General features: G+C 40.0%; 1 protein-coding gene across 3 annotated transcripts in view; it reads left to right on the plus strand.

Annotated features, from left to right (window-relative positions):
- Positions 1-24,203, plus strand: part of PRORP (protein only RNase P catalytic subunit) — a 134,762-nt gene extending 110,559 nt beyond the window's left edge. For 2 of the 3 annotated variants that reach the window (XM_054716541.1, XM_054716543.1), the window contains 3 exons: positions 17,464-17,612; positions 21,378-21,573; positions 23,914-24,203. In XM_054716541.1, the coding sequence (XP_054572516.1) occupies positions 17,464-17,612; positions 21,378-21,573; positions 23,914-24,045 (477 nt within the window). In that variant the 3' untranslated portion in view covers positions 24,046-24,203. Of the gene's footprint in view, positions 1-17,463; positions 17,613-21,377; positions 21,574-22,672; positions 22,734-23,913 lie in introns of all 3 variants that reach the window. The other variant, XM_054716542.1, reaches the window with a different exon arrangement.
- Positions 24,204-27,344: the final 3,141 nt, after the last annotated feature.

Here is a 27,344-nt window from a genome sequence, read left to right on the forward strand (position 1 = left end):
TCAGTGATGAGAGAGAATCATTGATTGGCTGCCTCCTGCACGTCCCCCACTGGGGATCAAGCCTTCAACCTGGGCATGTGCCCTTGACCGGAATCGAATCTGGGACTTTAGTCCACAGGTCGACGCTCTATCCACTGAGCCAAACTGGGTAGGGCAAATCTCTTATTTTCTTAAAAAAATATTGACAATTATGGCTGCACTATTAATGCAATAAATTGTTAATTTAGAGATCTCGCATGTGGTCTTGATTTTTAAAATTCTTTATTTTTTGGTTTGTTTTTGATACGTGTCAATTTTATATTGAATGAAAATAAAAACAAACTTTGACCTTCCATGTCTCCATCCTGACTCAGAGGAATCCTTAGGAAGGTATTACATCAAAGAGATCTGGATAAAAATTCTGGTTGTCAGTTACTAGCTAGATCACCTTGGTCAAATAACTTCATGCTCAGACATTTCAGTTAACACTCTAAAATGGAATTTCTATCTCCTCCTTACTCAGGCCTGTTCTTTCTGTATCCTCTACTTGGTTTGATGGTACCACTCTCCATCCTCTTATCCAAGCCAGCAGTTCCAGATATATTTACCTCCTTATTCTCTACATTCACTAAGGCGACAAATCCTGCCAATATTGCTTTCTAAGTCAGTCCCTCTAATCCTTCATTGTCTAACATGGTAGCCACTAGTCAGTGGGGCTACTGAGCACTTGATATGTAGCTAACCAAATGGAGATGTGCTGTGTATGAGATACATACCAAGTCTTAAAGAATTAGTATAAAAAAGGAATAAGAACTATCGCATGAGTAATTTTTATATTTCGTGTTGAAATAATATTTTTGATATGGTGGTTTGAGTAAAATATGTTCTTAATATTTATGTCATGTGTTTCTTTTTTATTAAATTTATTGGGGTGACATTGGTCAGCATGATCTTTTTTTAAAATAGGGCTACCAAACTTATAATTACATTTGTGTCTTGTTTTATTTCTTTTGGACAACACTGCTCTAGTCTGTCTTGTCCTCTCTATTTTCTATCTTACTCAGATTCTTCATCTCTAACTGTGCTGGTCTAATATTTGACCTTGTACATTCCAAGCCTCAGAAAGAATGCTCTTTCTGAAAAGTATTACTACCCTGCTACAGCCCTGCAGAGACTTCTTTTCACATAAGCCCGAGGTCCTGTATGCAGCGCACAATCTTGATTATTTGACCCCTGTGTGTATCTCAGCCTATCTCTGCTCCTTCTTCCTCCCACTGTGCACTATATACTCCACTGATCCTCAAATTCCTGTGTTCTCCTAAACATATGCTGCTGCATTCATCTGTGCCTTTGCATTTGCTGATTCTTTAATCTAGAATGCTCTCCCCTTCATCCTCCTGCATCTGACTGGGAAGTTCCATTTTAGCTTTCAAAACTTTCCATAGGAAAAAAAACCCAAAACTTTCCATAGGACCCTCTTTTCTCCCTCCCTTGTAGAGGTCCTACAAACCTTGTATTTACTTCATTAGGCTGCAAGCTCCTTGAGGCAGAGGTTATGTTTTGTTCATCCTTATGTCTAGCTCTGCTTAGAGCAATACTGGATTAGAGCAGGTACATTCATTTGATAAATATTTGTATTAGTTGTATTAGAATCATATATACCACAGTGATTTATTTATATGTCTGTCTTTCTACTATGGGATGAATTTTTTGAAGAGAAGTGAATCTTACTGATATAAAGATGCATATATCCCAGAACCTCACATTGTACCTGTCATAGAGTGGACACCAAAATATATATTTGTTGAGATGAATTGAATAAATTAAGGCAGAACCCACTCTGCATGGATCTGCTGACTTTCAGATTGATCTTAAGGCTCAATCCTTCAGTGGGATACAGTAGGAAAATCTCTAGGAATCCTTTGGTTTTGGGGATTACTTTGTGTGCTATTGCTGCTGAGGTTTTCTCCAGTTTTACTGTGATATAATTGACATTGAGGTATACAACATAATGATTTGATATATGTCATATTGTGAAATGATTAATACTAAGTTTAATTAACACATCCATCACCTCACATAGTTACAATTTTTTTCTTGTGGTGAGAATTTTTAAGATCTATTCTCAGCAATTTTTGCATATACAATATAGTATTATTTAACTGTAGTCACCAGGCTATACATTATGTCCCTGGAACCTGTTTATCTTATTACTGTAAGTTTGTACCTTTTGACCACCTTCATTTTTCCCCCCCACCCTGTTGTTTCTGTTTTTTAACCTTTAGATGTTTTCCTTCCTTTACAAAGGTAGTAGTAAACATGTTTACTGGGAGGCGGGGGAGGGGGGAAGTCTAATAATATCAAGTAATAGAAATTGAAAATTCGATCAGTTTTGTTCTTCAGAGGAAACCACTGGCAACAGTTTAATGTATGCCTTTCAAGACTGTTTTCACACATGTATACATAATTATTTTGTACAAAAATTGCCATTATTAAACATATTACTCTAAAATTTATATTTTCAAATGCAAAGTTTTAGAAGAGTCTTTGAACAGTCAGATTAAGGCCATGTTTCATATTGTGACTTTGTTCCTGGCCCTGGTGAAAGGCTATGCTCAACTGACTTATCTTTACAAGCGGGTGGTCCTCATACTACTTCCTGAGGAAGAAGACCTCTTATCCCCAGATACTGGAAGCTATGAACCTGCTGCAAATACAGAATGTCTTTGGAGTCTTCATTTGTTTTATCTTTTCTTAAATATTTTTGTATTAATTTCAGAGAGGGAGGTAGAAAGAGAGAGATAGAAATATCAATGATGAGAGAGAATCATTGATTGGCTGCCTCCTGCAGGCCCCCACTGGGGATTGCGCCTGCAACCTGGGCATATGCCCTGACCAGGAATTGAACAGTGACCTCCTGGTTCATAGGTCGATGCTCAATCACTGAACCACTCCAGCCCGGCTTATTAGTTTTATCTTAAAAGTTAGTGCAGCCCTGGCCAGGTGGCTCCGTTGGTTGGAGCTTCATCCTGTACACCAAAAAAGGTTGTGGGTTCTATTCCTGGTCAGGGCACATACCTATGTTGCAGGTTCAGTCCCCAGTCAGGGCACATACTGGAGGCAACCGATCGATGTTTCTCTTACCTCGATATTTCTCTTTTTCTCTCTCCCTTCCTGTCTCTCTAAAATTAATCATAAAAAAAAACCCACATATCCTTGGTGAGGATTTTTTTTTTTAAGTTAATGCAGATCTTGTATTGAAGATCACACATCTCTGTTTTTGTTTTCAAAGTGAAAAGCAAGGAGATTCTCCCCAAAAATAAAACTTGAAGTAAAAAGTGTCACTCCAGGAGGATGTGTCTTGCTATTTCTATAGCTTCCAAGTACCCCCAACATAATTGCCAAGTACTCTTGTGTATTCCCCAGTGTGAGAAATACAGTGTTAGGCTTTCAAACAAAAGAACCTAGGGATTTCCCACAACTCACTTAGGAAGGATGGAGCAGTAGATGCTACTGGGGAAATCATAGTAACATTTAGCTGTAGAATAAGGTGCAGGATTAAGAAGGGAAATTTTTTAAAAGAAAGGAGGTGGGGTCAAGAGTTGTATAGTACCAGTATAAGAAGATTATTGATTAAGAGCATGGATTTCAGGTTAGAATTGCCTTGGTTTTAAACCTAGCTCTACTATTTCCTGGTCTGTGACCTTGAGCTAGTTCCTAAACCTTACTCAGCCTCAGTTACCTCATATGTAAAAGGGCTTTAGGAACAGGGTAGTAATAATGGTACCAAATTCATAGGGTGTCTATGAAGATGAAGTGTGATGATGCTTATAAAAACATTTAAAATTATTCTAAAACATAATTGCTCAGTAAATCATAGCTAAAGGGAGGAAAGTAGAAGATTCTTCTTTGTGAGTTTTTAATCTATAAGACTGAAAAAAAGAGTCTCTAAACAGCTCTTCTATCGAAAACCAACTCAGTCTACCCATGTCTCCACCTTGATTAGAAAAAAAAAAAAGGGAATACATTTGTCTCATTTCATAACTGATTCCTCCTCTCACACCTCTCTCTCAAATCACATCCCCATTATTGCTTCCTGTCATTTCCCGTTCTGTGTCCCCATTGTTGCTAAGAAAAGCAGAAGCGAGGGAAATGTGAAGGCTTGGGGATTTCTGAAAGCTGTTCCTAAGTTCTCATTATTACATTATAGTGAACTATAGTTATGTGAATATAATATTTGCCAGATCTTTTCCTGGGAAGCACAAAGGAATTTCCCCAGTAGAGTCTTATTTACATTTTAACTTTTTATAGGACAGGAATTATTATTGTATTGAGCATAGACAATATGAGAGTTACACAGTTCTGAGAGTTCTTTACATTTAAGAAATCCTCTGTGTTTTTTCCACTCTACATTTTGCATATGGGGAAACTTGGGCTCTCTCAATCTCCTTGCCTCAAGGGTACATAGTATGTTGCTGAGCCTGAAGTATCAAGTTTAAAAATATGAACTTGCTATTTTTGTACCTTAAGAAAGGTAGAACATTAGTAACTTCATATGGTTTGTAATTACAAAACCCGTGTGGTGTATGTGTGTGTGTGTGTGTGTGTGTGTGTGTGTGTGTGTGTGTGTGTGTATAAAATGCATCACATTTTATACAGACTTTAAATGTATAATGTAGAGTAGTAATTAACACCCTCTACCCACTAGTCATGTTAAGAAACTCCCTATGTGTCCTGTCTAACCTTTAACCTCACTCTCCCTTACCCCCAGCCAGGTAACATCACCCTGACTATAGTATAAATAATTTTTTTTCTGCTTTTCATTGTTTAGGTTTGAAAAACTGAGCAGTAAGCTCAGTCCTAGCTGTGTGAGGAAGGGCAGATATTAGATGACAGCTCCCTCACAAAGGTGAAGAGCCTTTGGCTCATGATCTGACGTTGGCTTCTCTGAGAGCATATAAGAGCTTCTTGTGAAGTCAGGATCAAGGTCATGAATGAATCTTAGGAAACAGCGGGTTTACCATGGTGAAGGCATATGACAGAACTATAGTGTGGACCAGGTGCATGACATTTGACAGAAATATGCTCAAACAGAATAGGCTTCTGTTTACTGCCTCTAAACTCCCCATGGATTTTCTCCAGCTTTTGGGAATAAGCCAAAGAAAAAATTTCTTGCATTTTCAGTAAAATGCAAGTCTTCCAGGCAGCAGGGCATGGAGGGGAGTATATTAACTCCAGCCTATAGTTAAGACAAGCCAAGTACAAGCTCACACAGGCATTCTGTGCTATGCTCAGGTTAAAGTGGCAGTGGGGATCATGCTTATGACTGTCCTCAGTGTGGCCATCTCTGCAGACACTCTCCTATCTGAACTAATCGCCCTGTATCTGTTATACAGCCCTCATCCTGGGATTGCTCTTCACCATCCTCCTGTAATTCCCATTGCCTCTTTCCTGTGTTAGCTCTCCTGTTTCCTTTCTTCCTTTTTCTTGAATTAGTCTCAATAGTGGAAAACATTCACCAGGTGCACCTTAAAGAAGGGTGGATGGGAAGTAAATTTTTTTAGAGTTTTCATGTCTAAAAAATGCCTTTATATTATTCTTATTATTCATGATATGGTGCCTAAAAATATATCTCTAGGTTAGAAATAATATTCTTTCAAAAAAAATTTTTTTTTGTTAATCCTCACCCAAGGATATTTTCCCATTGATTTTTAGAGAGAGTGGAAGGGAGGGAGGGAGACAGAGAGAAAAACATTGATTGGTTGCCTTCCACACAAACCAGATCAGGGCCGGGATCGAGCCTGCAAGAGCCTACAATCAAAGAACGTCCCCTTGACTGGAATCGAAACTGGGACCCTGCAGTCAACTGGATAAGGCTGTTTTTCTTGTTTTTTGTTTTTTTGTGTTTTTTTTCCCCAAATTTTTTGACGACAATGCTTCATGTTTCCAATGTTATCCTTGAACTCTGAGGACATTCTGACTCTTAATCTTTCCTGTATTATCTGCTTTTATTTTTTCCTCTCTCTGGAAATTTTTTGAATTATCTGTTTCCAGTTTTTTTAAAGGTTACAGGTAGTGTGGTTTGGTATGGTCTATTTGCCATCCATTGAGTTGGATAGGAAATTTTTCATTCTAGAAACTCATATATTTCTGTTTGGAGAAGTGTTCTTTGGTTATTTCATTAATGACTCCTCTGTTTTCCCTGTTCTATCTTCCTGTTTCATTCAGATGTCAGATCTCCTAGATTGGTCCTCTAAACTTCTTATTTTTTATCTCTTTGCTCCTTTTCTGGGAGGCTTCCTCGGTGTTCTCTTCTACCTTTCAGTTGATTCTTTTTATTCATGGGTGCAGTCGTGTTTTAATATCAAGAGCTCTCCTTTATTCTCTTCATTTAAAAAGATCTGTTCATGCCCTAGCCAGTTTGGCTCAGTGGATAGAGCGTTGGCCTGAGGACTCAAGGGTCCCAGGTTCGATTCTGGTCAAGGGTACATGCCCGGGTTGTGGGCTCAGTCCCCAGTAGGGGGCATGCAGGAGGCAGCCAATCAATGATCCCCTTTCATCATTGATGTGTCTATCTCTCTCTTCCTCTCCCTTCCTCTCTGAAATCAATAAAAAAATATATTTTTTAAAAAATCTGTTCATGGATGCATTATGTATCTCATAGGATTTTAATGTTAGGTTTTTGCTTTCTCCTTTTACAGTCTTTGTTTTTTTCACTTCTTTGTTTTTCCTTATTTGTTTTACACTCTCCACAGCTGTATGGTAATTATTTGCTATCTGCTTCTGATTAAACATGATCTGAAGAGCTCATTGGAAGCTTCAAGAGGGTGATGTGGATGGGCCATTTGTTGGGGAATTCCCAATATTCAGAATCTTTAGGATTTTTTTCTCTTTTGCTAATTAGATTCCCCAAAGGAAAGTTTTCAGTCTCTTGGCTGCAGGGTAAAGGCCTTACTGCCAGTGTTCTGAGAGCCAAGTAAGGAAAGAAAGAGGTCTGGATTTCTCTGCATTCTGCATTCAATATGCATACATTCATGTACTTCCTGTTTTCAGTATGATACTCACACTGTCAAATGTGTTTGGTACTTCAGTCTAGAGACCCTCTGATTTACCACATCCAAGTAATGAACTTTTAGACTTCTCTCTAGCACCCTAGCAGAAACAATATGGATGGGAATCAAATGCTTCTTCAACAGCTTTCAGTAGGTTCAACTGAATCCTGTCAGTTCTCCTAATTTAAGCCAAACTCCTCCAATTTAGCCTCACACCTTTGCTTCCAGTACTGGAGTCTTTTGAGAAATTGGGTTGGTTTATTCCTCTCCAAATCTGACTGTTGGATCTGCAAGGTCAAGTACCAACTTGTCTATCTGCCTTTCGAGCATCCATATTATTGCTATTGCCTCCCATCTTGTTCTCCAAGTTTTTATGGGTTTATCATTTTAGAAAGACTCTGTATTATAGTTTAAGTGGGATTTAAGTGGGATTAGATGCATGTGTTCCTTTTGTCTTTTTAATCTGAAAGTTTATGTTTTACTCTTCACAAGTGTTGACAGAAAGATTAACATAAAAATCGCTCAAGTCTGTGATAATCCGAAAGAATCTCTTTCTTTTGGGGTGGTGGTGAAAATATAGTGGGGCTTGGAAGATCTAAATGACTTAGTCAAGGCTGTACTGTCTAATAATAGCCCAGGTTTATTGAGTACTTTTCCATGTGCTTTGCATTCATGTTCATTTAAATTAATCCTCATAATAACCTAATTTGTACTGTATCTCAGTTTAGCAATGATGAAACAGAGGCCCAAAGAGGAAATGTAACTTTCCCAAGGTCACACAGTTCTGACATAGAGGAACCAGAATTTGAACACAGGCAGCCTGATGCCAAAGCCTGTGCTCACTTACTATCACTTATCCTATTAAAAAATAAATATAAATTGGAAAAGTCTCTTTTATGTCTCTATTCAGTTTTTTACTGTTTGAGCCCTTCCACTGCAGGGCTGTATAAATGACTTGGGACATTAACTGGGAACGTTCAAGGCATCTTTTATACACCTAGGTCTTTTATATATTTTTAACTGACAGGATTATTCAGGAAAAAAATCAATAGCCATAGTGTACAATGTGTGTGACTCTGTACCAAGACGAAAGATATGTGGATCAGTGCGGCCATGGAGAGGCTGCATAAATTCTTAAGTGTCCAGAGCCCTGCTCATCATTATTCTTTCCCCTCTAATCACTGAATGGTGTCTTATGAGCCTGAAAGTGTTTGTATACTTTCCCAGTGTGAACAAGTTAGTCGCTGTACATGGACTAGATGTAGAACCCTAGGGGGAAATTTTTAATAAGCTTTTGAAAGTGGAAATTAAACTGCATCCAAATAAGTTAATTTAATCTTTCTACAATTCATTTTGAGTCTTCAAAATATTATCCTTTCCTGTCTCTCAGTGATAAAGGAAACAGAAATGTCATAAAGAAACTAAAAAGACCAAAGAATGCATGTAAATGTTTGGAGAAAAGTCACACTATGAGTCAGGAGCCAAATCTTCAGTCCTTTAGATAGCTCTGACTCTCAGCTAGCTGGGGAAGTCCATCCAGGCCAACAATTGAATCGTTTTTTAGAAGGCTGGATAATTGTGTGGGTGCTAATCGCATAGAAGAGGACATGGTACGCAGGAAACACACCCCACACTTGGCAGGATGTTCCCAAGACAGGAAGGGCATTTCTCTTCCTCGGTAGAATTGTTTCATTGACTAAGGACAACATGATATCATTGAAATGTCCCTAAAATACCGAAGACTGACGAAAGCAGGATATAGGACATGGTGAGTCTAATGTAAATCAGTGGGATCATTTATGAAATCATAATTAAGTAATAGTGTTTTGTGTATATACTTTCTTTGAAGAGATTCAAATAGCTTTATACTAGTAGTCAGTTAGTCATCAGAGTTTTAAATTTTATTGTGCTCAAAGCGCATAGTCCCATAGTCCCAGCAAGACTCCAGCTCAGTCTCAGCTTCTCCTCTCTGGAATGACACCACCCGCCTTATGAAGCTTCCTCTCCTTGAATACCACCCAGTGAAAGCTTCTCTGTCCCTCCTCACCAAGCTGCTGCTATTTCTCTAAAACACTTCCTTTCCTCGTCTTCTAATTTTCTCAAGTGCTAATCTGTGTCTTACATGGTATTTGGCTATTTAACAATTCCAGCAATGAAATATCACTAATCTTCCTTTCAAAAAACAGTGATATATTATATCTCTCTCTGTCTGCAAGCAACAACAACTACCAAAGATAGAACTGAGGCTGAGACAGCACCAGTGAGTAGCAGGCAAATGAAAACATGATGAGCAGCTTCAAGCCACAACTTGACTGGGTTTCCCACACTTTCTTCCTTGGTGGCATTTTTAGAAAAATGTTGAATATAGCAGTCACTTACGGACTATCTCTGGGACAGGGATTCTCTTCACAAAACTTAGCTTAAGAGGGAAATGAGAGGAACAAAGACACGAAGGGAATGGAACTTGCTATTAGGCTACCTGCAGACAGTAGGAACATAGAAACAAGAAGAAAACTCCATTGTTCTAGTTTAAGTGATGACTTACCTTGTTTTTTTCTGCTGTGGAGAACACAGTGCATCAATTATAAACATTGTGTTTGTGGTCTTCTCAGTCTGAGAACACTGCCTCCATAGAGTTCATCAGTCATTGTGTGTGTCCTAAAGTGGTTTTATGTTCACTTAGTTTGTGGGAAATAATTTTCAAAATTATTTAATGCACGTGAAAGAAAAGGATCCATAGAATCTTTGTTTACTTTTCTTGCTTTCTGTCTGCCTCTGACTTAATTCGTCATATCCTGAAATTCAGCCAGACTCAAATAGAAAAACCCCCACCCTCCATCCCAGTTCAAGCCCCAAGTTACTGTGAGGTTGTCTTCAGTGAAGCGATACCATAAAAAGCCAATATTCCCTGGTTTTAGTTTCCCAAACAGGTGTGTAACTGGTATTAGAAATAGTTTGTCGCTGTACATGGACTGGATCTAGAACCCTGGGGGGAATTTTTTAATAAGCCTTTGAAAGTGGAAATTAAACTGCATCCAAGTAAGTTAATTTAATTATTAAATTATTTTATGCTGGAACAGTACCTAGGCTATTTGTGCTGATTTTAAAAGTTTCTCTTCTGTTTTTTATGGAATTTTAAGTTTATAAATAACATGCGGCCTCCTGGGACCACCTTATCAAATAAGCCCCTAGTTTCTTTCCTGAAGCCATTAGAAGAAGGAGACTGCTAGAAAGCCTCCCCTGAAATCAGGTGGTTTTGAGAGCCTTTCTCCAAAGGTCATTTCATATAGAAATGGTATTGAGTGTTGTCACTTTACGTTTTTGTTGATGATAACTTGTGGATAAATAAGAACAATGTTAAGGATAGTGAAAGAGTACCTTATTCATATTTTATAAATAAAAACATCTGAGCAAATAAATAAAATAGGAATTTGGAATTCTTGACTCAGGCCATAACCCAAAACCACAGATCCTATACTGATATATAAATTTGGAATGGTGTCTCTAATAGTAGATAGGGAGAAGAATATTAGAAGACTGATGTTTCAATTATGGTTCCACCTGAAAGTGCCTTTGACCAGATGTTAACAAGGAACAAGGGGCGATCATCATCCACACTGGCCCTCTCACTCTGCAGCCAGGGCACTGAACACAATAAATCTCCTAATTTTGCCGACTACTACTTGTCTCTAGTCACTCCTAGCCTCCACCCTCGCCTGGGCTTTTACACTGTCTGCATTTGGCTCCCACACTCAGTCTCACACCAGCTATATTTGACATGCACCACTGCCCTGAAGTCTGCTCCTCCCTCCTCCACCATCCTGCCAATGACTCAGCTCCTGTTGTGCACAGAAAATAGGAGATATCAAGAGGAACGACCTCATATGTCAACACCCCCCACATGCAGCAACACACAATCAAACCAACTTGTCTGTGCTCAAATCCATCTCAGTGCAAGAGGTGATTTCTCCACCAGTTTTCTAGGCTCCCCCTCCATCTGCTTTCTCAGAACCTTGTTCCAACAATTCTTTCTTCTATGCCTGTGTCTTCAGTATCTACCTTGCTACTGGCTTTTTCTGATATAAATATTCTCAAGTCTCTTCCATCTGTAAAAAAAACAAAAACCTTCTCTCTTCACCTAAAGCTTCTGGGAGGGGGGAGGTTTTGAAGAGGTCACACCACTGAAATGGAAAGCATAATTGATTTGTTATTTTCAGTAAGCCAAGTAGAGCCATGCTTGTAAGACAGAGTGTCTCTGGACAAACGGCAATGTTATACATATAGAGAGTTTAGGGAACCAACCGAAATCTCAGTCCTGCCCCCCACCCATGGCATCATCAAAATGGCTCCTCCAGGTTCTAGGCCACATTTTGGTGTCTCTGTAGTACTGATATACTTAGCCTCTCCTTCCTTCTTGAACTGTTCCTTATAATCTTTCTGAGAGACCACTGTCTCTTCATTCTTTTTCTATCCCTGTGGCCATTCCTCAGCTTCCACTAATGGCTTTTTTTTTTTAAATCACTCTATATGCAGATGATGTATCATAGAATTGTACACTTGAAACATGTATTTTAACTAATGTCACCCCAATAAATTTAATTAAAAAGAAAAAAATCATTCTCTCTTTTAAGTAATAGTATTTCTCAGGTTTCATCCTGATCTTTCTTCCTTCTAAGTCTGTATTGTATCCTATTATGCCTCATCTACTTGCTAATGGTTCCTACCATTGCATGTTCCCCGATGACTCCAAATCTTTATCTGCAGCCCAAAGCCCTCTCCTAAATGGTAGAGTCACACAACTGGCTGCCCCCTGAACATCTCCCACCTGGAGACATCACCAGCTCCCCTCTCAGAGGCCTTGTCTCGCTACCATCATCTATCCAGCTCTCTAAGTCTTCCTTGGTTTATCCCTTTCCTTATTTCCCATATCCGGTCAGTGACTAAGCCTGTTTAGCTCTGCTTTACTCAGAGGGCTCTCTTCTCTCCATTTTTACTGCTGATGTCTCAGTTCTCATTATCTCTTACCTGAATAACTGCAGAAGCCCCTACTTGCAATCCACAGTTTTGATCTCTAAATTGATAGTCATGTCATGCTCCTATTTTAAATACTTTGTTTCCCCCCCATTACTTCCAGGTGGTAAAAGGCTCATTACAACTTATAAGGATGCCTCTGATCTGACCCCCTACATTCATTTTCCAGCCTTCTTTCTGGCACTGCTCATGCATGCCACCCTCTGACACCTACATTTGACCGCTTGCAGTTACTATATCCCCACCTACAACATGCTGCTCCTTGTCCTTGGAAACTCCCCTTCCTTATCTGGATAATTCATCTGAATACTCAACTCAGCTGTTTCTTCCGCTGTGGAGACTTCTCTGACCACCCTTCCCAGCCCCAGTCTGATTTAAGTGCCTATCCTTTGTGCTCCCTCTTAACACTACATTATATTATAATCATTTGATTACTAAATCCTGGAGGTTAGGGATAAATGTGTCTTTACATCTGTATCATCAGTACCCCCTGCCTAGTGACTGACAGAGAAGGTTCTTGTTAATTGTTTTAATCTTATTTTTTTTAATCCTCACCCTAGAATATGTTTTTATTGATTCTGGAAAGAGGAGGAGGAGAGAGAGAGAAGAAAAAGGGGGGGGGGGGAGAGATAGATAGATAGATAGATAGATAGATAGATAGATAGATAGATAAACATCAATTGGTTGCCTTCTGTACTCGCCACGACCAGGGATTAAACCCAAGACCCTTTGGCTTGGGATGACACTCTAACCAACTGAGCCACACTGGCTAGGGCAGTTCTCATTAATTTTTGATGATTGAACTGACCTTTTTACTTTATCACGGCCACAATTTTAAATGCACACACACCAACCAAAAAAAACCCTTGAATCTCATAAAGTCTCTAGATCCAACTACCACTTTAAAAGAAATAGAGAGGACTGGAGAATGTTTTACCTGATACCATAGAGTTGCTGTTGGCAAAAATCTAAAATTGTGTGAAATTCCTTAAGACAGCTACATTTCTTTAACTGAAATCAAGAAATTGCAGTGTATGGAGCTTTTTAGATCCTGATTAAAAAAAGAAAATACTAAAAAAATATATTATGATTCAGAAATATAAACACTGTATATTTTATATTAAGGAATTATTGTTAATTTTTTACATATGATAATGTATTATGCTTCTATTTTTAGAGCTCTTATGTCCAAATAATCTAAGAGGCAGAAGTGGGAGGTGATGCAGATAAATTAGATTGCCCATGAGCTGATTGTTCTTACTAAAGCTGGGTAAGAACAATAGCACATTGTGCTATTCTGCCTCTTGTTTATTTTTTAAATTTCTATAATAAAAAGTTTTATTATGTTAAAATATACATTACATTAACTGCTTTTATTTTTTAAAATATATTTTTACTAGAGGCCCAGTACACGATTTAGTGCATGGGTGGAGTCTGGCCGGAGTCTGGCCGGCCCACCCCAATCGGGGCCAGCTGGTCAGGGGGAGGGGCCGTGGGAGGTTGGCCAGCTGGCCCCAACCCCATTGGGCCAGTTGGCCGGCTGCAGTATGCGTCATAGTGACTGGTCATTCCGATTGCTTGGCTTTTATATATATACTAGAGGCCCGGCACACAAAATTCATGCACAGCTATGGTCCCTAGGCCTGGCCTATGATCAGGGCCATCTTCCCTAGCTGGCTGCAGGCATCGGACAATCAGAACCTGCTGGCCAGGGGAGGGACTGAGAGGTCATCCGTTCCTGCCCGCTTGCCGGGCCCACCCCCGCCATGGTTGCCCTCTGTGTGTGGGGTGATTGGTGGGGCAGGGGCCTTGTCCTGGTGCTGCCTGCATCCTCCATCACCCACCCCCTGTTCCCCACTCGCCATCGGGCGATGGGTGCCTGCCAGCCAGGGAAAGGGACCGAGAGGTGGTCAGTGTGCCTCATAGTGACTGGTGGAGCGGTCGTTCTGGTCGTTCCGCCGTTAGGGTCAATTTGCATATTACCCTTTTATTATATAGGATAGACCGGTGGTCGGCAAACTCATTAGTCAGCAGAGCCAAATATCAACAGTACACGATTGAAATTTCTTTTGAGAGCCAAATTTTTTAAACTTCAACTTCTTCTAACGCCACTTCTTCAAAATAGACTCGCCCAGGCCGTGGTATTTTGTGGAAGAGCCACACTCAAGGGGCCAAAGAGCCGCATGTGGCTCGCGAGCCGCAGTTTGCCAACCACGGGGATAGACTAGAATCCCGGTGCACAAATTCATGCATGGGTGGGGTTCCTTGGGGTGGCCTGTGGGGATCAGGCTCCAGCTCACTTCCCCAGCTTTGCAGCACCAGCTTGCGCCCCCAGCCTTGCAGCCCCACAGCCCCGCCTGGCACCCCACCATGGCCTGGCGCTGCCCCTCACTTCCACCATCCCGCCTGCAGGGCGATCGGTCAGGGCTAGGCCTACCTGCTGGGCTCCCTCAGCACCTGGGAGCCAGGCAGCGGCCACGCCCCCCACCGCCACTGCTGGTCGCTATCTGCAGGGCAATCAGCTCACACCTGCCTTGGCCTGGTGCAGCCCGCTCACCTGTTCCACCATCCCACCATGGTCCTGCTCTCATCGGGGCCCATCGGGACCGGCAGCACCTCCACTGCCACCCACTGCCAGTGCCACGTTGCCAACGCCTGCCATGTTCCGCACCGCCCCCTGGTAGTCAGCACACGTCTAACTCCCGGTCAGTCGAACACCCACCCGTGGGGACAATTTACATATTAGCCTTTTATTATATAGGGAGGATTAATTGTATCTCAGTAAAGCTGTTTTCAAATAGAAATTGAAGACAGTTTGTATTCATATTTTCTCTCTCCAACCCATACCCCCTGAAACCTAGGATTCTAGTGAATTAACTTTGAATTAATACTTAGAATTAAGTTATTATTACTTGCCAGTAGCTACTTTCTTTGTTATACCTTTTAGTTTATATTATAAAGAATGGCCCTGGCCATGTGGCTCAGTTGGTTGCAACATCATCACCAAAAGATTGCATGTTCGATTCCCAATCTGGGGGCACATACCTAGATTGCTGGCTCAATCCTGGCTGGGGCATGTATGAGAGGCAACCTATCTCTTTCTTTCTCTCTCTCTCTCTGCCCCTGTCTAAAAATCAATAAAAACATATCCTGAGGTGAGGATTTAAAAATATATGTCTATATATAATTTTGTTTTCTGTCACTATAGAGTATATTTAATGCCCTAACATAAATATAGTAATATATACACTTGATGTATATATATACAGGAATGGGCAAGTGTAGGTTTACACTAATTTGTATGGAAACTAATACAATAATTAGTAAATAATAGTACACGAGTAAACTCTGTGCTTCATGTACTCACAACTGTAAATGTACTTTTGCCCCACACTGTACACATTAACACTTGTTGGGTGGTAAGGTACAGGTGTTCTCTTCCGTCTTCCTTCTAGTCTATACTTTTCAAGTTTTCAAATTGAGCTACTTTTGTGCTGGATAAAAATAGATATGTACATATTCTTCAGTTAATCAGAAAATGTTTAGTAAACTTTCCATATATGTGGATGCAGCATATATATATTTTCCTAGGCTTGGTTGTTGGGTAAGAAAATTATTAGGTACTTTCTCACTAAAGGTAGAGACCATGTCTTTTAAAATTGTGTAGGCTATGATACCTACCATTGCCTTATACATAGATAGGCCAAGGAAATAACTGTTGAGTGAGCACAGAAGCCATTATTCCTAGCTTGGAAGAAAATAATTATATTTTACTGGTTGTAAAGCTTGGGGTTTAGAGTCCTCACACTGGTCTTGGTATACTTCTCTGCTTGTTTATTAACCCACATTCAATGGGCAAGTTATGTCTATTCTGTCTCTTTATTCTAGAATTAGTAATTTACTATCAGTGATTCTAGAATTAATAATAATAAAACCAACTACTGCCGAAACCGGTTTGGCTCAGTGGATAGAGCGTCGGTCTGCGGACTGGAAGGTCCCAGGTTTGATTCCGGTCAAGGGCATGTACATTGGTTGCGGGCACATCCCCCGGTGGGGTGGGGGTGCAGGAGGCAGCTGGTCGATGTCTCTCTTTCATCGATGTTTCTAGCTCTCTATCCCTCTCCCTTCCTCTCTGTGAAAAATCAATAAAAATATATATTTAAAAAATAAAAAAATAAAAAAAATAAAACCAACTACTGTTTCCTAAAATAATAAGAAAAGTAGAATGGACAAAAAACACACAATATAAATCCAAAGCACTAAACAGTAATTTAAAAATTCCACCCTTGCTAATTCACTATTTGATTGTCAGACAGTCTACATGTATACTAGACATAACAAGTACTAAAGCAATATTTGACAACTGACCAAATAAATGAATGAAATGTTATTGATTAAAGAATTTTAAGTAATATCCTGCAAATCTACATGGGAAGAAATTATGGGTAAATGGAAGCTAGACTAAAATCAGTGCCTTTTCCAACCAAGACCCAAGAAAATTAAGCATTTCTTCAATGACTTTGAATTTGTGATTTTTGAAGGCCCAGCAACTCTTGTAAATTAAAGAACTTTTATATTTCTAACACACTATTATATAACATAAATTATAATTTTTCAGTAGCTTTTATTTTATTTAATATAGTAACTTAGTTTAATAGGTTGTACATGAAAATAATTTTCAGACTTTTCCTTATGAAGGACTGACTGACTATAGACAAGCTCACCAAAGTACTAGATTTACTAAAAATCCAAGTCTAGACTTTTAAGAGTAGTTCATGTGCACACAAGACGTGGGGAATGAAAAGAATGGGGGTAAATTCATTGACTGGAAAATGGGCTAGAAGATGGAAAATGACATTAACATTCCTTTGGGAGAAAAATAATTCCAACGAAAGGTAACAGTCTCAGCAGAAGCATGACATGGAAAGGTTGGCTGAAAAGTCACTATCTAGTCTAGCTACTTACAAACTTTTAAAGTAAGAAGCAGAACCCTTTATTTGGATGAAAATTTATGTAGAATGCTATTACATAAATTGCAAAAGCTGAGCTGTTTTGGTTGATACAGGGTTTGGAGTATGTAGAAACCAAACCCATCCTCCTTGGCCTCCCTGTCTCTATCCCAGTGGACTCTAGGGAACACAGTTTAAAAACAAATCTAGTTTATGCTTATTTAAAAACACAACAACCTGGCTCCAATGGAACCTGATCATTGGGCAGGTGTTAGACATTAATTTGTAAAAAAGAAGCATTTTCCTCAGATTTAAAAAGATGGACATTGTTTTTCTTATCCCTTAAAAAAAAAAGTGTTTCACTATTGAGATTATCAGCTGGAAGAATCACTCCACTTACTTGAGATTCTTCTTCCCTTGACCCTCTTGGGGGCTGGCTTTGTGTTTTTTAGCTCTTGAAAGTGGTCTCTCAGCTAGCCAAGGCTAATCTTCGAGTGTTGGTCCTGGGCCGGAAACATATGACAGTACAGTGTGCTCGGTGGAGAAAGGATGAGATGGAAAAGGTGCAAAAGCAAGCCAGCTGTTTCTTTGCTGACAACATGTAAGTACTGAAGGTAATAATTGAAATACACCAGGCTCCTGTCATCTGTTTGTTAATTATCTATTTTTGCCATTTTTTAAAGTGTATATGTATGTATACTCAGTCTCATTCCAAAAAAAAAAAAAAAAGATTTGAGGCAGCTTACAAAAATAGTTTCTACAGCAGAATAAATTTAACTAGATTAGATTAAGGAATCAGGATAAAGGAAGAATGGGAGAAAGATATAGTCAGAAGTGAGATTATTACACAGAATGCATGCCATAAGGTCCTAAATAGATCATTTAACAAATATCTTACAAATATGAGCACTTTCTATGTTCTTGGAGAAGAGAACAAGACCAACAAGCCTCTGATGTTGTATGACTTATAGTAAACAGGTAAACAAGTTATATAATTCCAGGCTCAATGCTATGAAGACTAAAGCAGAATAAGTAGATAGGAAGGAATTAATTAGGGGTAGGTCAGCAGGTAGTGGGTGCAATAGTTAGGAAAGGCCTTTGGGAGGGGGCAAGTCTGAAGGGAATCAGTGAGTCACTTGAGAAAAGGGGAGGGGTGATGGGAAGAGCATACCAGGTAGAGGGAACATCAAGTGTTCAAAAAGCAGGAATGAGTTTGGCATGAGGAAGGCAAGCAGGCCAGTATAGATGGCTGTAGCAGCAAGAGGGAAAGTGGTAAGTTCTGAGGTCAGAGAGAAGGCAAGGACCACATTACAAAGGAACTCAGGGGCTCTGGTAAATAAGAAAAGGGCCTGGATGTTATTCTAAATTTTACAGAAATGTTACTATGGGCTACAGCTTCTCAGGAAGCCAAAGGAGTATGGAAAACATGGTCCACAACAATATGAACAGTGTCCATAAAGCGAGAAGAATGAAGTTAGTCAGAAGGAGCACAGATCCTCAGCAGCATAAATGAACTTTAACTTGCATTTCATTTTTCATACTATATGCTGACAAAGTTTATTTCCAACTTGGGGCCGAGGATAATGTGTGTGCCTTGGCCCCAAGTCTAGGTTTCATTAGGTTGTATGTGATAACTTCAAGATATGTCAGTATTCCTCAAACCATTTATTCTGTTCTTATTTTTATAACTGTTTTATTAGAAATATTTTTTAAATGTGCTGCCTGATCTTTCTTCTTTTTTAAAATATCTTTATTGTTGAGAGTATTACAGATGTCCCTGCCCCCTTCTAAATTTCCCCCCATTGCCCTCCTCCACCCAATCCCGTCCCGCCTTAGGCCTTCACCACCCTATTGTCTATATCCATGGGTAATGCATATATGCATATAAGTTCTTTAGTTACTCTATTCCCATCCCCCCTTCCCTCTGATTCTCAATCTGTTTCATGTTTCCATGCCCCTGATTCTATTTTATTCACCAATTTATTTTGTTCATTAGATTATTTGTTCATTTATTTTGGTTTTTAGATTCAATTGTTGATAGATATGTATTTATTGCCATTTTATTGTTCATAATGTTTATCTTTTTTCTTTTTTTTTCTTAAAGAAGACCCTTTAACATTTCATGTAATAATGGTTTGGTGGTGATGAACTCCTTTAGCTTTTTCTTATCTGGGAAGCTCTTTATCTGACCTTCAATTCTAAATGATAGCTTTGCTGGGGAGAGTAATCTTAATTGTAGGTCTTTGCTTTTCATCACTTAAATATTTCATGCCACTTCCTTCTGGCCTGCAAAGTTTCTGTTGAGAAATCAGCAATAGTCTTATGGGCACACCCTTATAGGTAACTAACTGCTTTTTTTTTTCTCTCTCTCTCTGCTTTTAAGATTCTCTCTTTGTCTTTAGCCCTTGGCATTTTAATTCTGTGTCTTGGTGTGGACCTCTTTGGGTTCATCTTGTTTGGGACTTTGTATTTCCTGGACTTGTATGTCTGTTTCTTTCACCAGGTAGGGTAAGTTTTCTGTCATTATTTTTTTCAAATAGGTTTTCAATATCTTTCTCTCTCTCTTCGCCTTCCAGCACCCCCATAATGTGAATATTGGTGTGCTTGAAGTTGTACCAGAGGCTCCTTACACTATCTTCATATTTTTGGATTCTTTTTGCTCTTCTGATTAGGTGTGTTTTGCTTCCTCATGTTTCCAAATTGCTGATTTGATTCTTTGTGTTTCTACTGTTGATTCCCTGTAAATTATTCTTCAGCCTTCATTTCTGACTTGGTCCTTTGATGTTCTAAGATCCTTGAAATTCTCACTAAGTTCCTTGACTTTCTCACTAAGATCCTTGAAGCTCTGATTAAGTTCCTTGAGCATCCGTATGCCCATTGTTTTGAACTCTGTATCTAGTAGTTTGCTTGCTTCCATTTCATTTAGTTCTTTTTCTGGAGATTTCTTTTGTTCTTTCATTTGTGACATGTTTCTTTGTCTCCGCATTTTGGCTGTTTCCCTGTGTTTGTTTCTATGTATTAGGTAGAGCCTCTGTGTCTACCTAATTGGTAGAGTGGCCTTGTGTAGTAGGTGTCCTGTAGGGCCCAGTGGCTCAGTTTCCCCACTCACAGGGTGTGCCCCTATGTGGGCACAGTCTTGTTGTAGTTAAGCCTTGATTGCAGTTGTCATCACCAGGAGGAATTGACCCCCAGGCCAATTGGCTGTGAAGATCAGCTGTGACTACAGTGTAAGAGCTGCTGTTCAGGAGACATCCCTGTGGAGTAGGACTTGCTTTAGTGCTCACTGAGTCTGCTGAGTGTGTCGCTTGTGGATTTGGTAGAGTTGTAATCTGATGTGGTCTGAAGCTGTCCACCGGATGCACTGGCTCTGGGGCCTCCCGAGAAGTGCAAAGTCAGCCACTGCCTGTTCCCTGCCTAGGGCCACCTGGCACGAGCCACAGAGTGATCTATAGGTGACTGCTACTTGTGTTGGGCTAGGAGGTGCCCAGGAGAGGCCAAGCTGTGAACCTTGGAAAGCTGCTGCTAGTGGGATAGTTCAGTTGAGCTATTAAGAGTTCCAAGCAGCATTTCTTTCCCCTTATTTCCCATCTGTGTTCTAGATAGTGTTGCCTACCAGCTAAGATGGCTCCTAAGTATCACTGAGATTATGTTGGTTACGAATGCAGAGGACCTCTGAGGAAAGTAGAATAAGAAATAAAAAACAAACAGCATGGTTGGCCCTAATTGGTTTGGCTCAGTGGATAGAGCGTTGGCCTGCGGACTGAAGGGTCCCAGGTTCGATTCCGGTCAAGGGCATGTACCTTGGTTGCAGGCACATCCCCAGTAGGGAGCGTGCAGGAGGCAGCTGATCGATGTTTCTCTCTTATCAATGTTTCTAACTCTCTATCCCTCTCCCTTCCTCTCTGTAAAAAAACAATAAAATGTATTTTTAAAAAAACAAAAAAACCCAGCATGGTTGGAGCTGGAGAGCATTATGCAAAGCTAAATAAACCATTTGGAGAAAGATAAATATCATATGATCTCTCTCATATGTGGGATATAATGATCAACATAATTCGATGAATAAGAATAGATCCAGAGACTAATGGCAGGGGAGATGGGTAGAGAGCAACCAAAGGACTTGTACACATGCATATTAGTATAACCAATGGACACAGACACTGGGGCGGTGGGGGCTTGCCTGGGGTGGGAATGGCTGGGGGGGGAGTGTCAATTGGGAAAAAAGGAGACATATGTAAAACTTTAGACAATAAAAAAAATAATAATAATAATAAAGAAAAAAATAAATAAATAACATGGTGAAGAATGCTCTCCTGTGCCTTCTCAGTGGTGTACTTGATTGTGTCCTCTCTTTTGCCTGACTCAGCTCAGAGGATGATCCGTTCCTTCTGTATGCCACACTGCACTCAGGGAATCACTGCAAATTTATCACAAAAGATCTGCTGCGGGACCATAAGGCCTGTCTACCTGATGCCAAGACCCAACGCCTGTTCTTTAAGTGGCAGCAGGGACATCAGCTGGCAATTATTAATAAGTTTCCAGGATCAAAAATAACTTTTCAGGTATGTCATCTGTTCTTTACATAATATCAACAGAGTCAAGTACATAGTAAGAATGTGGCATAAGCAAAGAATGTTGCAACCCTAAGGGCTTTATTTTTCTCAGTTTTAGTTTGATATTTGGAATTAGCCAGTTCCTGGAAACAGAAAGTCTGCTAGAGCAAAAGTTCTTATAGGCCAACCCCACATTAATTGACATATTGAAAACACCTGGGATGTCATCAATTATGGCTCTAATAATGCTATCAAATACAAATATTCATACATGGTTTTTATTTCCTTATTTATTTGTAACTAGAGGCCCGATGCACGGAATTCGTGCATGGGGGGGAGGGGGTGTCCCTCAGCCCAGCCTGCACCCTCTCCAATCTGGGACCCCTCGAGGGATGTCTGACTGCCCGTTTAGGCCCAATCCTACTGGGATCGGGCCTAAACGGGCAGTCGGACATCCCTCTCACAATCTAGGATTGCTTGCTCCCAACCGCTCACCTGCCTGCCTTCCTGATTGCCCCTAACTGCTTCTGCCTACCAGCCTGATCACCCCCTAACCACTCCCCTGCCAGTCTGATTGATGCCTAACTGCTCCCCTGCCAGCCCAATTGCCCCTAACTGCCCTCCCCTGCTGGCCTGGTTGCCCCCAATTGCCCTCCCCTGCAGGCCTGGTCCCCCCCCAACTGCCCTCCCCTGCCAACCCGGTCACCCCTAACTGCCCTCCCCTGCCAGCCTCATCGCCCCTAACTGCTTTCCCCTGCTGGTCTGATTCCCCCCACCCAACTGCCCTCCCCTGCAGGCTGGATTGCCCCCAACTGCCCTTCCTTGCAGGCCTGGTCCCTCCCAACTGCCCTCCCTTGCAGGCCTGGTCTCTCCCAACTGCCCTCTCCTGCTGGCCATCTTGTGGCAGCCATTTTGTGTTCACATGGGGGCAGCCATCTTGTGTGTTGGAGTGATAGTCAATTTGCATATTACTCTTTTATTAGATAGGATAACTAAAAGTTGTTAATCCCTATGGTTCTTCATACTTCTACTTTTGCTAAATAACTCCATTTTCCTGGTTAATCCACTCCTACAGGTTGGTTTCAATTGAATCCTCTTTTGATTCTAGGTTAGATGCCTGTAAATACAAGAATGTCTTTTGTGTGAAAGCAAAGGGAGAAAATCCAAAGGCGAGTTATTACAGAAAAATACACTAGCCAGTGGTAAATGTGGTTTAATAGTCAGAAAATATACTAAACAAATTTATAGGAAATATAGTATCAAGTGATACCACAGAAATGCAATCAGCATAATCAAGACTGTGAGAAATAATAGAATAGCTGACCTAATTTCCTCAACAACAAAAAATTACCAAAATGATGGAGATGGAAAGGGAAGCTCTAGAGTAAAAGAGAATTGAGAGGCAATTCAGCCAATCACAATGTAATAGCCTTATTTCAATCCCTGATCAAACAAACTGTAACATATATGTATACACATAATTGGAAATGTAAACAGAAATTTGATGATGTTAAGGAATTATTAATTCCTAAGTGTAAAAATGGTCTTAATCTTCTATTTACAAAATAAGTCCTTACCTTTTAAAGATATATACTGAGTTACAAGAAGAAATTATATATCTGAAGTTTGCTTAAAAATAATCTTGGGTGACAGAGGGTAGAGGCAGCAGAAAGGAAGTGGGTGGATTATGGATGAAATAAAATTAGCCTTGGGTTGATAATGGTTGAAGTTGGGTGATGGGCACATGGGAGTTCATGATACTATTTCTCTATTTTTGTATATTTGACTTTTTCTCTGTCACATATAAAACTGGTAAAGGCAACAAAGGGAATACTGTATGGTATGTATGTGTGTGTGTGAGTGTGTGTATATGTGTGTGTGTGTGTGTGTGTGTGTGTGTGTGTATAGAGGGTCCTTAACCTTAAAAATGAAGCACCCCAAAAAAGAAACTACTAATACTAGGGTTCATTTTTACAGAGCTAGCTCCTCTTTGAAAACCCATTTTTAAGACAAGGAATATGTCCCTGAAGCAAATTAAAAAGTAGTCAGAGGAGAAAGGGAAATAGTCCAGCCAGCGTGGCTCAGTGGTTGAGCATCAGACCTATGAACCAGGAGGTCATGGTTCTATTCCTGGTCAGGGAACATGCCCAAGTTGGGGTCTCCATCCCCAGTGTGGGGCATGCAGGAGGCAGCCAATCAGTGATTCTCATCATTGATGTTTCTTTCTCTCTCTTCCTTCCTCTCTGAAATCAATAAAAATAAATTTTTTTTTAAAAAAAAGGAAAGGGAAATAGCCAGGTATCCCTTTAGTGTTGTTCTTAATGTTTGGTTCCCTTTTTAATTCAACAGCATATTCCCAGCTATGACACAGTGGTGCAAACAACTGGAGACTCGTGGCACATACCATATGATGAAGACCTGGTGGAAAGATATTCCTATGAAGTGCCAACCAAATGGCTTTGCCTTCACCGAAAGACATAAAGACTTTTACCCGCATGCTAAATTTGTATTTGGGTGCCCTCCTGGTTGACATCAGAGCTCTTAAGTTGATACTTATTTAGACCATTGCTTCTGTCCTGTTCTGTTTGGTCCAGTTGGTTTGTATATCAACAAATTGATTTTTTAAATAAATGAATTATAATATATTTTCACAAGCCATTGCATTTTTTAATGTTTTTATTGATTTTAGAGAGAGAGGAAGAGAAACATCGATGAGAGAGAAACATAGACCAGCTGCCTCCTGCATGTCCCCCACTGGGGGGTTGAGCCCGAAACCCCCAACCGAAATTGAACCGGCAACCTCTTGGATGCTCAACTAACTGAGCCACACTGGCCAGGGCTCTCTTAATATATATATATATATTTTACATTACTGAGTGGCCAGATTATTATGATCCCTGAACACATAATATTCTGGCCACTCAGTGTATATCCTATATAATAAAAGGCTAATATGCAAATTGTCCCCTCGACCAGGAATTCTACCAGCAGGCAGGCCGGCCAACCGCCCATGTCCCCTCCCCCTGGCCAGGCTGGCCAGACCCCACCCATGCACGAATTCACACACACATACATACACTGAGTGGCCAGATTATTATGCGTTCAGAGATCATAATCTCTGATAAATAAGAGCATTGAAAGAGTCTAAGAATCAGAAAGCTCTCATTAATGCAATCTGTTTCTTTTTAAATTTCATAAACTACATACTTAAAAAACTGTGCTTTCAGTGTGCTAAACCTTTTTTCTGGAACTATCCTAATCTTAAGAAGAAGAAAAAAAGCAGCCTAGCTGGTTTGGCTCAGTGGATAGAGGGTCAGCCTGCAGACAGGAGTTCCGGGTTCAGTTCTGGTCAAGGGCACATGCCCAGGTTGCAGGCTCAATCCCCAGTGTGGGGCATGCAGGATGCGCCCAATCAATGATTCTCTCTTACCATTAATGTTTCTATCTCCCTCTCCCTTCCTCTCTGAAATCAATAAAAGTATATATATTTTTAAAAGCATTTGTTAAATAAGCTTGCCTGAAAGCCTAATGCAAATGTCTCACAAGAGATGGGAGAGGATATAAAAAGAATCTAGAACTTTAGAGCAGGAGTGAACCTTGAAGAACATAAAGCTCATTTTATAAAGGAAGAACAGACCCAGCTAGTTAGTGAAGCCATTTCAACCATAACCCACCTCTTCTGATTCCTAGCTAACTATTCTTCCTTCTGTGCACTGATTTAGGCTAGAGTGGTTCATAAAAACTCAGACTGAATGGTAGAGCGTACAGTATTTACATTAGAAACTTTGTTAGCCACATATGAGTAAGAGAGAATGAGAGGAAGGGAACAGGAAGTACCTCTTTAAGGCCCCACATTTCCAGAATGGCCAGCAGCGTAGACAATTGTGATAGGGAAATTACATTATTTTTTAACTCTTTAATAACATTAAAAAACAAAACCCTAATTTCTGCTTGACGTAAATTAATGTGCATCTGTTCTTTGTCCGAGGGCGGGGGAACCATCCTAGGACCACTCAAAGTAAATCTAACACAGGAACCTGGGGAGGGCAGGGGTTCTCTGAACAAAGGCGACTGGTAACAAACACATAAGCTGTCTTTTTGTATTCTGGTCACCTGAGTCAAACAGGCTACCTGTCACGCAAGGTCCAAGACACAATGGAAAGAAGAAGTTTTTTAAAAAGCAGTCCTGGGGATTGAAATTGTCTTTAAAGTCAGCCATAAACAACTAAGGTTTTAAAAATGCTTCCCTTTGGCATGCTTCTGAATTTATACTGTTCTTTCCTCCTGCTGGTCTTAGACCCAAAAAAGAGAAAATCTCAAAGGAGAAGACTGAGTTCATTCTCTCAGGGGACCTTCAGGTCTACCTTACCTCAGGTGCCTTATTCTTCACTTGAAATTAACTTTTCTCGTCAAGTTTGCACTTAAGTGTAATTAGTGCTTCCTTGGTCCTCTAGCAGGTTTCTAACTATTTTTCAAAACTGTCCTAAAGTACTATGAAATGTATCATATGTGTTCACATTAGATTTCTTTTTCCTTGATAGTTTCATTCTAAAGCAGGTGTGGAAAGGCCAGGTGTGTTGTGTAGGCACCTTAATTCTGGTCCATCATGGTGAGTCTTATCTTCATTTGCTAAAAATCAAAATTATTGGGGTAATTGAGGGTAAAGCAAAATAGGGTCCAGATCTGGTGTTTTGCCCATCCTTCAGCAATTTGGAAATCACAGAGTGAAAATCTTCGAAGGGAACCCTTGGTGGAATGACTAGGTGTATGGGAACATGGACCACTGTGATGAGATGGTGGTATTTAGATTTGGGTATTCTTTCCAGAATGGGACTTACACAGATAGAGTTCTCAGGAATAGGGACCAGGCGGCTAGTGGAGCCTCCTGTGGCCCAGGGTGAGAGTAGGGTTGCCAGATAATATATAGTACTCCCAGTTAAATTTGAATTTCAACAGCAGCTGCCCTCTCACTGCAACAAGAATTGTTTGAGTTGTCTTGTACCCATGGTGTGGGGAAGTGGGTTTTTGATATCTAAATCCAGCCTACCACCAGGAATGCTCAGGGCCTACTCAAGAAGGCAAATAATCCTTTCCACTAATATTTACAGGGTAAAATAAGATTGATGTTAGAGTAATAAATTTGACAGTAAAATAGTAGTCAAGTTTTCAGGCTAATTTAAATTGGCTAATTGAAACAAGTGAATATTCTAGAAAAACTAATTGTACTGGACAAAAAGCAGTTCCTAAAGTGTTAACTAAATTTTTGTTGGTAGTTCATCTCATGATAAAATTGTGTAACATGTAATGAACCTAAAGCAGTAATATTATAGTGCAAAAAATTAAAATTTAAAAGCCATCAAGACTACATTATAAAATTTTCAAGAGCCTCCTAATATTTAAATCAAAAAAGGGGGGAATAGTAGAAGAATATCATGTAAGGAAAAATATCCTGTAAGTAAATTACATCTAGAAAATTTGTACTTTAGAAAATTAATTGTAAGGCTAAAAGCAAGACACCCAGAAAAAATACACATGGTGTCAAAACAAGCCAGAGGAAAATCATTTGGGCAAAAAATGAAAAAGGATCCCAAGTCAATTTTATAGAAAATATCCCTTTATTAACTTTTGGTCGAGAATATGTTTGTATATTTTCAGAAAACAACTCCGAGACCATGTGGATTCTGGCAACAGAGAGGAATCGACAGGACTACTCCAGCCATGAAGACAGAAGAGAAGCAGTCCAGAGATGGAAGACGCTTACGTCGCCTTGCCATACTAGC

The sequence above is a fragment of the Eptesicus fuscus genome, chromosome 5, assembly GCF_027574615.1.
Source record: "Eptesicus fuscus isolate TK198812 chromosome 5, DD_ASM_mEF_20220401, whole genome shotgun sequence".
Classification (NCBI taxonomy): Eukaryota; Metazoa; Chordata; class Mammalia; order Chiroptera; family Vespertilionidae; genus Eptesicus; species Eptesicus fuscus.